General features: G+C 37.7%; 1 protein-coding gene across 1 annotated transcript in view; it reads right to left on the bottom strand.

The window, feature by feature from the left end:
- Positions 1 to 12,596, bottom strand: part of KCNMB2 (potassium calcium-activated channel subfamily M regulatory beta subunit 2) — a 239,503-nt gene that overhangs the window by 17,117 nt on the left and 209,790 nt on the right. The window contains exon 3 of the mRNA XM_040480803.1: positions 2,262 to 2,432. Within this exon, the coding sequence (XP_040336737.1) occupies positions 2,262 to 2,432 (171 nt within the window). The remainder of the gene's footprint in view (positions 1 to 2,261; positions 2,433 to 12,596) is intronic.

The following is a 12,596-nucleotide window of genomic DNA, read 5'->3' as shown; positions in this document are numbered from 1 at the left end:
TTTATGCCTTTGAATTGAGCAGCTTTAGGCAAAGTACAATATAAAGATGGATAAACTGCCTGGCACCTGAAAACTTCCAGTGACTTCTATCAGATGTACTATAATATCCAATGCTTGATTTAAGTTAGATTTTTACTTTTTTATCAAATTCGCTGGTAAGCATAAGGCATCTTTTATATCACACCTGTAATCATCCTGCATTCCTATCTTGTCAGCCGTCACACTCCAGTCCTCACCTCTGCAGTGTCTGCCTAGTTTGTAGGTAGCAGAGGTGTAAGAGAGAAGCGGAGGGAAGATGGCAGAGGGGTGGGCAGACTTGACATCTAACTTGATAGATACGAGGTCAGTGATACATTTCTTTGTATGGTCTTTCTAATAAGGGAGAAAAGATAACTCCACCCTTTCATTGTACCAAAACCGATCACTTGTAGCATCTGTCTTCACCCTAACTGGTGTTTTGTATACATTTCCAAAACTTTATAGGTTGGGTATTGAATTTTTTTAAGGTGAGTTTACTGAGAGTCAGAGAAATCAGGAAACATTCAAGGGCACACAGCTAGTAAAGTGATGGAAATGGCGACTCTACCCAGTCCGGCATTTCTCTAAGGCCCAGGCTTATTCCGTGGTACTGCGCTGACACCCTTTGAACACAGTGGAAGAGAGGCCCTTCCATGGAGATAATGGGTTCATGTCAGTGTCCTGGGAACCTCTATTAGAAAGATCAAAAAAGAAAAAGTAAACAAACCTCCAGCTGCCCACTGGCCATTTTCCTTCTAAAATACATGTAATTTTATGATCAAGGGTAACATTTGTGATTAAGAAGAGACACACAAGCAATCAAAGTTTTGCCTCTGGGTATAAGCTGATTACCATTGTGATCGGAAAACAGCACATTTTCTTCACAGATGAATACCCTTTCCTTTTGCTGGACATGTGTTGACTTCCCTTTTCATGTCCAGCTTTATGCCAGAGGCAGGTTACTGGCCCTGACCCCCTCTGGCGTGGCAAATTGTATTTTCCTAGGATATGGATGGTCAGATTTTGCTTATACAAAGGGGAAAAAAAAGTCTTAGATGGTTCTAAGCACAGATGTGAAGATCTGAAAGCGGTTTTGGAAACAGTGAACACTCAGGCCTGAGGCATCAGCGCTTTCATTGAGAAGGAGCACAGCTGAAGGCATCAGAGACACAGAGCAGAGCAGCCACAAATGGGAAAGATGATGCCTTAATTTTAGCAAATTACTGTCTTTCAGCTAGATTTTGCTTCTAAAATGAAAGTATTAATTTAGGTGGATAAATGAATGCCACAAAATGGTTTGATTCTCTTTCAGATCAAAATCTCAATTTTTCATTTGAAAGGGCCTCATTCCTTTGAGCCAAACCACTGTGAGACTTTCCCCATTAGTTACAGCAATGCTGGTCTCCCCTGTGCTCAAAGTGTCCAATGTATGGACAACAGTTAGCTAGAGAGGCTGTGGGGATTTATCATGTGGCTTACTCAGGGGGAATACACTTGCTGTCTCAGTATTTAATTGCCTCCCTATCTATTCAGTAAACCTAGGGCAAATATTAAAATGAAAGGAGTTCAAAATCTGCTACTGTTAAAAGTTGATGCATAGCAGTATTTCTCAGCCTTGACAGCACGTTAGGATTGCCTGGGGGAACTTTGAAAGATGTTGGTGACTGGGTCCTACTATATGCCATTAAATCTGACCTTCTGGGAGGATGGGGGAGGGGTGACTGAGCATCAGTATTTTTTAAAGTTTCTCAGGAAGTTTAAATGTGCAGTTGAGAACCACTGACATGTGGGGTGATGAAGAGGGGTGTGGGCTGGAAAAGAATGATGGTGGAGAACAGAGGTGTGAAGAGGCAAGAATAGGGACTCTGGGATTAGTGGGATGGGGGTTTGAATCTTACCTCTGCCATATGCTAGAGTTGTGTGATATCAGGCAAATTAGATTTATCTTGAGCCTCAGTTTTGCCATTCTTATAAGGAGCATATTCGTGTCATACTGCCTTTATAACATATGTGTGAGCGTTAAGCAAGTCATGTATGGGAAGGGAAGTTCCTGCATATAGTAGGTAGTACTATTTTTATCATTATTATTCGGTAGCATTATTAAAAATATTACATGCCAGTCACTGCTAATAGTTATTATTGGGAAAGGAGGTGAGGAAGAGGACTTTAGGGTTGATAAGCTATGGGAGAGGAAGGAGAAGGAGAAGACGAACGACCGTGTCCCAACCACCCAATGGCATTACCTCTGCATGTATGAGCGCAGGAGTGTGATTCCCAGCAGAAAGTACATCATGATGGAGCAGACCATCATGGCCAGTCCCAGGAGAATGGCCCGGTCCTCTCCTGCTTTCAGTGCTGTGACAGTTTTCCTTTTGTCCAGGAGGTCGTGGTCCCTGATTTTTTGGTAAATATTTCTGAGGTTGAAAATAATACAGTCTTACATGAAGTTCACAGTTAATCAGCACACTCCTAGAGAGTGGGTAAGTTTCTGCCCATGCTTTCCTTCCTTTTCAGAGGAGCCCTCTAAACCTACCTGAATGCAATTGGATCCCACCATGTGACAACTATCTCCCAACACACACATGCACCAACCTTGAGCAGAAACAAGTCCCCCTTCTTTTCTTGGGGCCCATGTCTGGTTGTAAGCACCTTTTTCCTCCTCTTAAATCTGAAGAAAGAAAGAACTTCCTTCAACTCTTAAAAGAATGCTTTTGGATTTGCCATTTAACCTCCAGCTGATCGTTATTGATCGTTTTATACTCTCTGAATACCTAATGGAGCATTAATTCAAATAAATGGCAGTATACCTCAGAAATCTATCAACTTAATACCTTATTTCCCTTCAGTAGTAATAGACAAAAATTATTTTGGTTAACATTTTTCTCAAGTTTAGGGTAGCTTAGGGCGCTGTTGGCTTGAGATTTATAAGCAGTATGAAAATGTGGAGTAGTGACCCAGTCTTTTTTCTCATAGATGTAAACACTTGAGTGAGTTTTGAAAAATGTCAGTCAAGGGCCAGACTGCATAACTTTGACTACTTTTATTAGTATTCTTTAAAAATTTTTACAGCAGAAACATAGAGTAAGACGGGACATGAGACTGGACCAAACTGGCTCCTGTGTTCAAAATCTGATTTCCCTGCTGACTACCTGTGTGATCAATGCAAGTTCCTCATCCTTTCTGATTCCCAGTTTCCTGCATAGTGGGAATAATGTTTAACTGCATTGTAATGTTTAAATGAAATGACATAAGTAAATCATCCAAGACAATGACTGACGTGAAGCATTTAACAAGTGCTCCCACTGGAAAATGGGGTGGGAAGCTATAGTTCCGTGACAGGTGCATCAAAGTATCCTAAAATTGCTACAATCTTCCAAGGAATTTCTAAAGGACAGAATGGCAGGGAAATGAATAATGTAGAAAGCTTATGAGCAGAAGACTGGATTTGAAAGAAGATCTGGAAGAGAAGACAAAAAAGAAGAAATTGCTGGGGTGCTGGATGCTTGGAGAGATATGTGAGAAGTGTAGGATTTGGTAAAGCAGGTGACTGGGGAAGGAGCAGCTCAGGACTTCCTTTAGTTTCTATTCTGAGAAGCAAGTTTTGGATTGCAGGGGTCCAGGAGTAGGGGTATTGTTGTTGGCCTTTAGGGTCTTTCAAATAGAAAGCTGAAAATGGAGACAGAAACTCTTAGAGCTGTTTTTTTTTTTTTTTTTTTTTTTAGCTTCAGGCAAAAAAGCCAATATACACAAGAATAACTTCAGATTTTCCTTAAAAATTTTTATCACTAGTCATTCTTGTTGCTTGGAAAAGAAACCAAAGTGAAATCCGGAATGGAACTTTGCAGGGCAAGGAAGAGATGCCTGTTACTTGTACAATTGTGTATACATTCAGGGCTTCTATTTAGGTTTGTGCTCCAGGATGGCCTTACTGATATTGATGCCTGGCATCCTTTTTGGTTGGCTAGTTCATTCTGGACTGGTTGTTAGATATTTTGATTCTCTGTGGAAGTGTGAAAAAGTGTATTAGCTTAATATATTTCCAGAAGGTTTTAGGGTAGAGTATTTATTAATTTAGTTATTGGAGTATGAAATTAACCAATTAGCTTATTATTAAAGTTCTTTTCATGAAGTAGTTTATACAAATCTTAATCTTTCCTTAAAGAGTGGGCCCATTGTAGTAGGAGAATCATAGCTAAATAGAAGCCATATTTCTGTGGTCTTGTCCTTCTTGGCTCCCCTCCACCCTCCCTCACTCTGGGCTGCTCATTATCATCATCGCCAGAAACCCTGAGAGTTCATATCTTTCATTATTCTCCAGTTCCCAAGTCTAGTGCCCCCAGACTAGCTGCTGTGCTTAGACTTCCATAGACTGTCCACTGCCCACCTTCTAAGTTTCTCCATTTGTTTCCTGAGATTTCCTTTGGAAAATATAAGATTTATATAAAAGCTCTTTAAACTTGACTCTTTATTAACTTGATTAAAAAAAAATCTTTTCCCATTAGCAGCTAAAGCCAATAGTAAGCAGGAAGAAACTGAGTGGCTTCAAAGACCTGTTATAGGAGCACATGGGCAGCTCAGTTGGTTAAGCATCTGACTCTTGATTTTGGCTCAGGTCATGATCTCACAGTTTGTGAGTTTGAGCCCCGCATGAGGCTCTGTGGTGCTGCCACCGAAACTGCTTGGGATTCTCTCTCTGCCCCTCCCCTGCTTGTGCTCTCTCTCTCTCTCTCAAAATAAATAAATAAACTTAAAAAACAGACCTGTTGTAAAAGTAATGTGATGTTACTAAGCTATTATTTATCAAAATGTATTTAATTCTGATGGCTGCCTTTACAATTTGCATTTCCTGCAGAGGGAAGCCAGCAAAGAGAAAGCAGTAGTCTGATGGTTCCAGAGGATTAGGCTGTCACTCCACATCACTTATGTCAGCCCATATCTGTGAAAGATGCAGTGTAATCAGTCAGTTATGTCACCAGAACAAGAAACATATAAAAGTGATTCAAATGAGTAATTTAAAAACAAATCACAGTTTGGAAGTGGGTGACAAATGATCTTCATATGCTTTGGAATTTCTAAAGATGGAAAATGGTTGGTTTCCACATAGGCCAAAGGTATTTGGGAAATTAGGATATTACTCAGCCAAAAGAAAGTGGATGAGTCAAGTGGGACATACTCATGAAATTTATCAGTAAATTATTATTGAATTCCTGGATAAATTAAGGAATGAATAATTTGGAAAAACAAGGAATTCAGTTTAAGTCCACAAATTTATCTCAAGTGCTGGAAGTCTCTATTTCCTGGGGATATGGCCCCTGCCCAAGAAAGGCATGAAAATAAATATCAACAAAGGGTAGTGAATTCAATGATGGAGCGATTCACAGAGTGAGTACAGAAGGGAAGTAAGTTCTCTAGCCTGGAGGGAGCAGGACAGGAAGCAATAGGCGTTAAGGTTAGGGAAGGCTTCCTGGAGGTAATGTCTTAAGCAGAATCTTCAAGATTGAATCAGAGTTAACCAAATAAGACAGGGACTCTAGGGTATTTCAAACAGAAGGAATCACATGAAGGAAGGGATGAAGATTTGGAACTGCAAGGCGACTGTCAAAAACTACAAGCATTTTACTATTACATGAGTGTGGGACAGGGGATATGGGGCAGGTGAGTTTGGAAAGGCACTAGGTCATGAAGTGTTTTGTAAATCCTTCTAAAGAGCTTGGCCTTTATCCTGTAGTTAACGGGAAGCAGTCAAAAAGTGACATAATCAAAATTGAGTTTCAGAATGATCACTTTGGCTACAGTGTGGAGATTAGATTAGAAATAGAACAAAACAAATCAGAAAGAACTAGGAAATTGTTACTGTAGTGTTGGCAAAGGGTGATAAGGCCTGGATATAGGATTGAAGTAGGATAGATGGAGAGAAAAGGATGTATGGAGAAATATGTAGAGGTAAAACTTTAGGGTTTGATGATTGATAGGATGTAGAGGATGATGAGGAAGTCAGAGGAAGGATGTAGATTAGATTTAGGCCCAAGTACTTGGCTTGGATCACCGGGGATTGGTAGAACATGTTAAAACTGGGATTCTTCTGTTCTTACTCTTCAGGGTCCCAAAGAAGGGACTTTTGCTGCCCTGGCTAAGAAGGGAGAGGCTGAGGGTGCATCACAGATTCTCCCACAAGCATAGTGTCCTGAGCTCAGGTGAGGAGTGACTAATCTGACTGATGAGATGGACCAGAGCATGACAGTCATGGGCCAGGTCTATCTTTTGGGTGACTTTGAATGTCATTGTTCATGTATGGCACAATTTTTTAAAAATCCTTTTGGACTTGTCTGTGTTTACGCCTGGGGTGCCTTGACTTTCCTATCTCCAGGTAGTAAGCCCCAGTGGGGGAGGGCAGTATCCATAGCCGAAACCAAGTGGTCAGTTAGGTGGGCTCTTTCATGCCAAGCTGTCTTCAGTGCTATGTTTCTGGCTTCATACCAGGAAAGCTTGTACTTTGGAAATTACTGTGCCAGCACTAACAGAGCTGGTATTTCATCTCCCTTTGGTTCTTTGCATTTATTCTCTATGAATCTACCTGAAAGGGGGCAGAGGAGAAATAAGGGAATGAAGGCCAGTACAGTTCAATGAAGTACAGTCTTGGGAGGAAGAATCAGTATGGAGCAGGACTACAAATTCAGTTTTGAACATGTGCGATGTCCAACAACAGTAGGTATAGAGCAGGAACTTGGATTTCTTAAAAAAAATTTTTTTTAATGTTTAATTTTGAGAGAGAGAGTGAGGGAGCAAGTGCATTAGTGGAGGTGGGGCAGAGAGAGAGGGAGAGAGAGAGAAGCCCAAGCAGGCCCCACACTGTCAGTGCAGAGCCTGATGTGGGGCTTGAAACTACAAACCATGAGATCATGACCTAAGCCAAAATGAAGAGTTGGATACTTAACCAACTGAGCCATCCAGGTGCTCCAGGAATTTGGATTTCTAAGCTTGGTGCAGATCTAGCCTTGGTGTGTTCTGGAAAAGCAGTACATTTGAGCTCTGTTGAGGCAGTCGTGGCTTCAGGATGAACTATGAATCAATATAGTGGATATAAGTCAACATTTATAGATGTTGACAGAACAAATAGTAGATAATGTATAGTTTTTACTACGTGTGAAGGGGGCATTCTGTCCAAATCTTTTTGGTGAATGGGTGTTATTAATAAAGGTACAAGGCAAATCCAAGTACAATAAAAGTCTCATAATAAATCTACAAGGCAAATCCAAGTATAATAAAATATCTTGCATAAAAAAGGATTATCAATTATCCAATAAAGCTTCCTTCCCCCCCCCCCCCCAACAGTAGTCAGCACAATATAATTTTATTTCAAACTCCATATTTGGATAGTTTCTTAAAGTTTGATATTAGCACTGAGGCTATAGTTCATAAGCAAATTATTTACAGGACTATCTATATACAAACATGGATATAAAGAGTAAAATGTGTAAGATTTTTCTCCCTAGCCTTCCCTATTTAAATTCAGATTCTCCTGATAGTTAGCTTGCCAGGAGAAAATATTCAGGTTAAGGCAGGGTAAAGATTATTTATTAATTCATTTGTTTGTCAATATTTTTAAGTCCTCATCAGATGAAATATATGGTGCTGAGTTCTGGGGATACAAAGTGAGTAAGGCATGTCCTGTGGGGCTGGGTAAGAGACCACTGAAATTGATTTGAGAGGAATACAGAAGAGAAGCAAGTCAGTGTGCTGCAGCCATTTGCCAAAGGATCAGTTAGTGAACAGCTCATTCACCAAGAGCCAATCTACTGAAGGATCAGTTTGCTAAATGAATAGTTTGCCTACTTTATCACATTTACACACTTAACAAAGACTTTTTAAAGGAGTATTATCTTAAGTATGGTAAATGAATATGGATACCTTTTTGTTATGGATATTTTAAGAACATATTCAATCAAAAAGTAAATTCTTCTTGTGAATATATTCTTTTTAGCAGCTTTGTAAGATCTCTTTGATTTTTTTTAAAGCTAAGCTTCCTAGGGAGACTGAGTCTTTTTATAAATATATTCTTATGAATATATTCATAGATATATCTTTCTTGACTGTGTGTGTGAATATATTCTTCTAATAGATATAACAAAAATTGGCATTTGATTTGGAAGAATCTCAGTTTATATTAATTTTTTCAAAACCTTTTTAGAGTCATTGCCATTTTGCTAACATTTTAGCATCATTGATATTCTTATGACAAATTTCATATTGACTACTTTGATTTGTTAACTTTATCAATTAACCAAATTTCTTTTAACTATTTATAAGGTTATGGTAGTTAATTTTGGACAGGAATTTTAACAGCTTTTTGAAGATTTTTTGAAGTTTCATTTGAAAAGTTTTTATTTTGTCCTTATGACATCATCTTACAAAATGTTTAATTTGTCTCTGCTCTGGTCCTGTTACTGCAACGGGAGGCATCTGGGTAAAAATGGTGGGACCTTCTGCTGGGGGAAAATTGAAGAGGAGAAATCAGCATATGGCACAGATTGGCAGTCTGCTAACCTGTAGAACTATGTAGGATTACATTGAGCATACTAAGTTTTTGGTACGTAGCTAAATTTGATAAACTCATCGAAATGATTGGCAAATTTTTTGGGGGGGGTGGTGAGTAATGGTTTCAGGCAAATTGGCTATCACTGTGTTGGGTATTGCTTGAGCTGGGCATTCAGCAGATTGATGGTAGATAAATGATACTAGGCTATGATTTATAAGCTTGAAGGTGGTGTAGAAGTGTGCCAGTTGAAGGCCATAACTTGATTTCATTGGCTATGGTTAAGGGTCCTATAGCAGACTGAACTGAGTTTCTGATGAGCAAACAATTTAGAAAGAGAAGAGTATCTAGCAGAATGTGACAGAATAGGAGTAGTTGAGAATAGTTGGATTCTAGGATCTGGTGGGTGGGGGATGGCAGGCAGCAAGCTGGTTAGGTAGGCAGGGGCTGTAGGTAAAGGATCTTGTGTGTCTTCTTAAGTCAGAAGAACCACTAAAAGAATTTAAAGAATGAAATGATATAATCTCATTTGTACTTTAGGAAGATCACTCAAGTTAGTGTGGTTGATTATTTAGAAAAGTTTAAGTCTGGAGGTAGAGGCTGATTCTGGAACTCTCCCAGTGTTTCAGGAGTTAGATAAAGAGGAATTGGAAAAAAAAAAAAAAAAAAAAGCAGTGGCAGAGGAGATGAAAATTTAGATCTGAGCATCATTGGTTTCCAGAACAAGTAACACCATGGATTTTAATGAGATTTTCTCATCAGAGAAACAAAAGACAGTGAGGGTGCTGGATGGAACAGAGAGGGCAAGAAGACAGATCTGCAAAGGGTACGGAATGTGTGAAAGGTGAGGGGGCCTGCAGGGTGTGGGAAAGATATGAATAAAAGTAAACAATTATGTGTATCTGAAGTTACTTGGGGGATACTTAAGAAACTCATACATAATACTTAACATACTGAATATTTACATTTATGTCTTTCTGGTCTAACGAATACTGAGCTGCTTAACAGTAAGAGCCAGACCACATTCATCTTTGTAGGCTCAGTCTCTTGGATTTATTAGGGTCCCAAAATATATTCCTTTTATGTGGGCTAGTTATGGCTACAATATGCTTAGATTGTGAGGTAGCCAGCATTAGGAAGCTAAATGACCAATTGAAACCAACTAAATTAGGGAAACATGGCTAGAGCAGGCTCCTGTCTTCCTTTTTCTGTCAGTGTCCATTGGACTCTACCACCAACAAATTTAGTATTACTTCCAGAAAGACTTCAAACTTTTGAGACACTAAGAGCTCTCATTTCCAGGCTTCAAGGAAAAGAGTCTTCTGTTACATCCTTTTGGGGATGAACCTATGGGGCAGTGGATGGCTGAGGGTCAGGTGAGCTGAAATGAGCAGAGTTGCTATATATTTCTGTTCCAGGAACACAAAAATTGTTATCTCATATGGCAGAGCTGGGAGTGGCATTGATTAAAACAGTCATTGAGGTGGATGAAGCTAGAATGCATTATGCTAAGTGAAATAAGTCAATCAGAGAAAGCCAAATGCCATACGATTTCACTCATATGTAGAATTTAAGAAACAAAACAGATGAACATATGGGAAGGGGGGGAGAGAAAAGAGGGGAATAAACCACAAGAGACTTAATGATAGAGAACAAACTATGTGTTGACAGAGGGAGGTGGGTGGGAGGTGAGCTAGACAGGTGATGGGTACTAAGAAGGCCACTTGTGATGAGCACTGGGTATTGTATGTAAGTGATGAATCACTGAATTCTACTCCTGAAACCAATATTTCACTGTATGTTAACTCACTAAAATTTAAATTAAAAAAAGAAAAAGAAGTAAACTTTAAAGGAAAACAGAACAAAACAAAAAACCCAGCCATTTTTCTGCCTTTTGTCCATCAAAGCCTTCCATGTTTTTGAGATGTGCTTCTTCATATGTATATCCTCTTTTTCTATTACTTCCAGACTTCATGTTTTCTTTTCCTTGAGCTAATAGGTGTGTGTGTGTGTGTGTGTGTGTGTGTGTGTGTGTGTGTGTATACACACATATAAATTTAATTCTGTTTCCAATCTTTTAAAGTACATTCCATTGGGAGAAATGTGCTTTGAGTTTGGGAACAAATGGTAGTCACATTTAATATAGTCATTAACAAGAGAGGTTTTGTCCATGAGCCTACTGTTATTGTAAACTTATTAATCCACAGGACTTGCCAGGAAGTCTTGAAATATTATTTTATGAGTAATAGACAAAAGATGAAAGCAAAATGATGGAGATAAAAGTAGGAGTTATTTCTTTTTAGTCCTACCTTTAACTTACCAGATCACACAATTTCCCAGTGGTATCTTAATTTTTAATTCTTAATTTTTAATCATATTGTAGCCACTTAATTTTATTTTTTACCTGATCTATTAGCATATTGGAATTGATTAAAAACTCATTAGTGAAAAATAGAAGGAAAGAAAATTATGTGAATCATTCAGCTAAGGTAGGGTAACCTGATAACCTAAAGAGTCTTTGAGAAGTACTGCTTTTTACATTGACTACATTATTTGGCACTAGTGCAATAATGGTAAAAATAAGTAACAAATAATAACTAGAATGACTCTATACGTGGAGATAAAAATAGAGTTCCAAAGAACTCATGGGTCATAGAATAAAACATGATAAAGTAGGACATATTTAGGACTGAATCATAACAAAACACTACAGAGCAACTAATGGGTTGTGACTAAAGCAATACATACATTAAATACATTAAATGTAAATACATACATTAAATAAGCAATACATTAAATGCTTGTATTAGGTAAGAAAGGAGCCTAAAAATTAATGTGGTAGACATCTAATTTAGGGAGTTATAAAAAAATTAAGAAAATATATTAAAAGAAAATGCAAGAAGGAAATAATAAATAATAGAAGATAAATTATATTAAAGGATCAATGAATTCAAAATTAATTTTTTGAAAAGACTAATGAAATATACAACCTCTGACAAGACTGATCAAGAATAAAATAGAGAAGGGCCAAATAAATATTAATAATTAAAAAACCATAAATACAGATACAACATGGATTAGAAAGATAATAGAGGATATTTAAAACAACTTTATAGCAAGACATTTGAAAACTCTGAAATACATAATTTACTGAAATATACAGTAAATTCTTTTAAATATAGAACTTACTGAAATGGATTCAGAAATAACTAGAAAATCTGAATAGTTCTAAATCATTAAAAAATTGAATCATAAAATTTAAATATCCTCATAATGGAAATCATTCTGGAGTATAGAAAAAGATGGAATGCTATCCAACCTATTTATGAGGTTAGCAAATTTTGATGCCAAAAGCAAATCATACAACACAAAGAGGAGAGTAATGGACCAATTTCATTCATAAACATAAATGCAAACATTTAAAAAACAAGTTAGCTCACTAAATCTAGCAATACATAAAAGTGAAAACACATCATTCTCAATTTGGGGTTATCCCAGGAATATGATGTTGGTCATCATTTGATTATCAATGTAATGTATAAACATATTAAAGGGTTACCATTATATGAAGAGAAACATATTTGATAATAATTAACATCCATTCATGATAAAAACTTTTACAAAATTAGAAATAAAAATATTTTTTTAAATGTTTATTTATTTTTGAGAGAGTGCAAGTGAGGGAGGGGCCACGGGAGGTAGGTATGGAGGACCCAAAGCAGGCTCTGCACTGACAGCAGTGAGCAGGGTGTGGGGCTTGAACTCACAAACTGCAGGATCATGACCTAAACTGAAGTTGGATGCTCAACTGACTGAACCACCCAGGTGCCCCAGAAATAGAAACATTCTTAATGTGATGAAATAGAGGAAATATAGTAAACCTGATACTTAATGGTGAAATGTTTATGAGCAGGAACAAAGCAAAGATATTCACTATTATCTGTTTTATTTGTGGTTTACTGGCTGTATAATATGGCAAGAAAAATAAATGAATGGTATATTTATTGATAAAAAAAGAAGCAAAAATGTGTTATTCACTAATGAT

Source organism: Herpailurus yagouaroundi, unplaced genomic scaffold (genome assembly GCF_014898765.1).
Source record: "Herpailurus yagouaroundi ecotype Mexico unplaced genomic scaffold, PumYag 159, whole genome shotgun sequence".
NCBI classification, from domain to species: domain Eukaryota; kingdom Metazoa; phylum Chordata; class Mammalia; order Carnivora; family Felidae; genus Herpailurus; species Herpailurus yagouaroundi.
The sequence above is the reverse complement of the archived record's forward strand: the minus strand, read 5'-3'. Positions and strand labels throughout refer to the sequence as shown.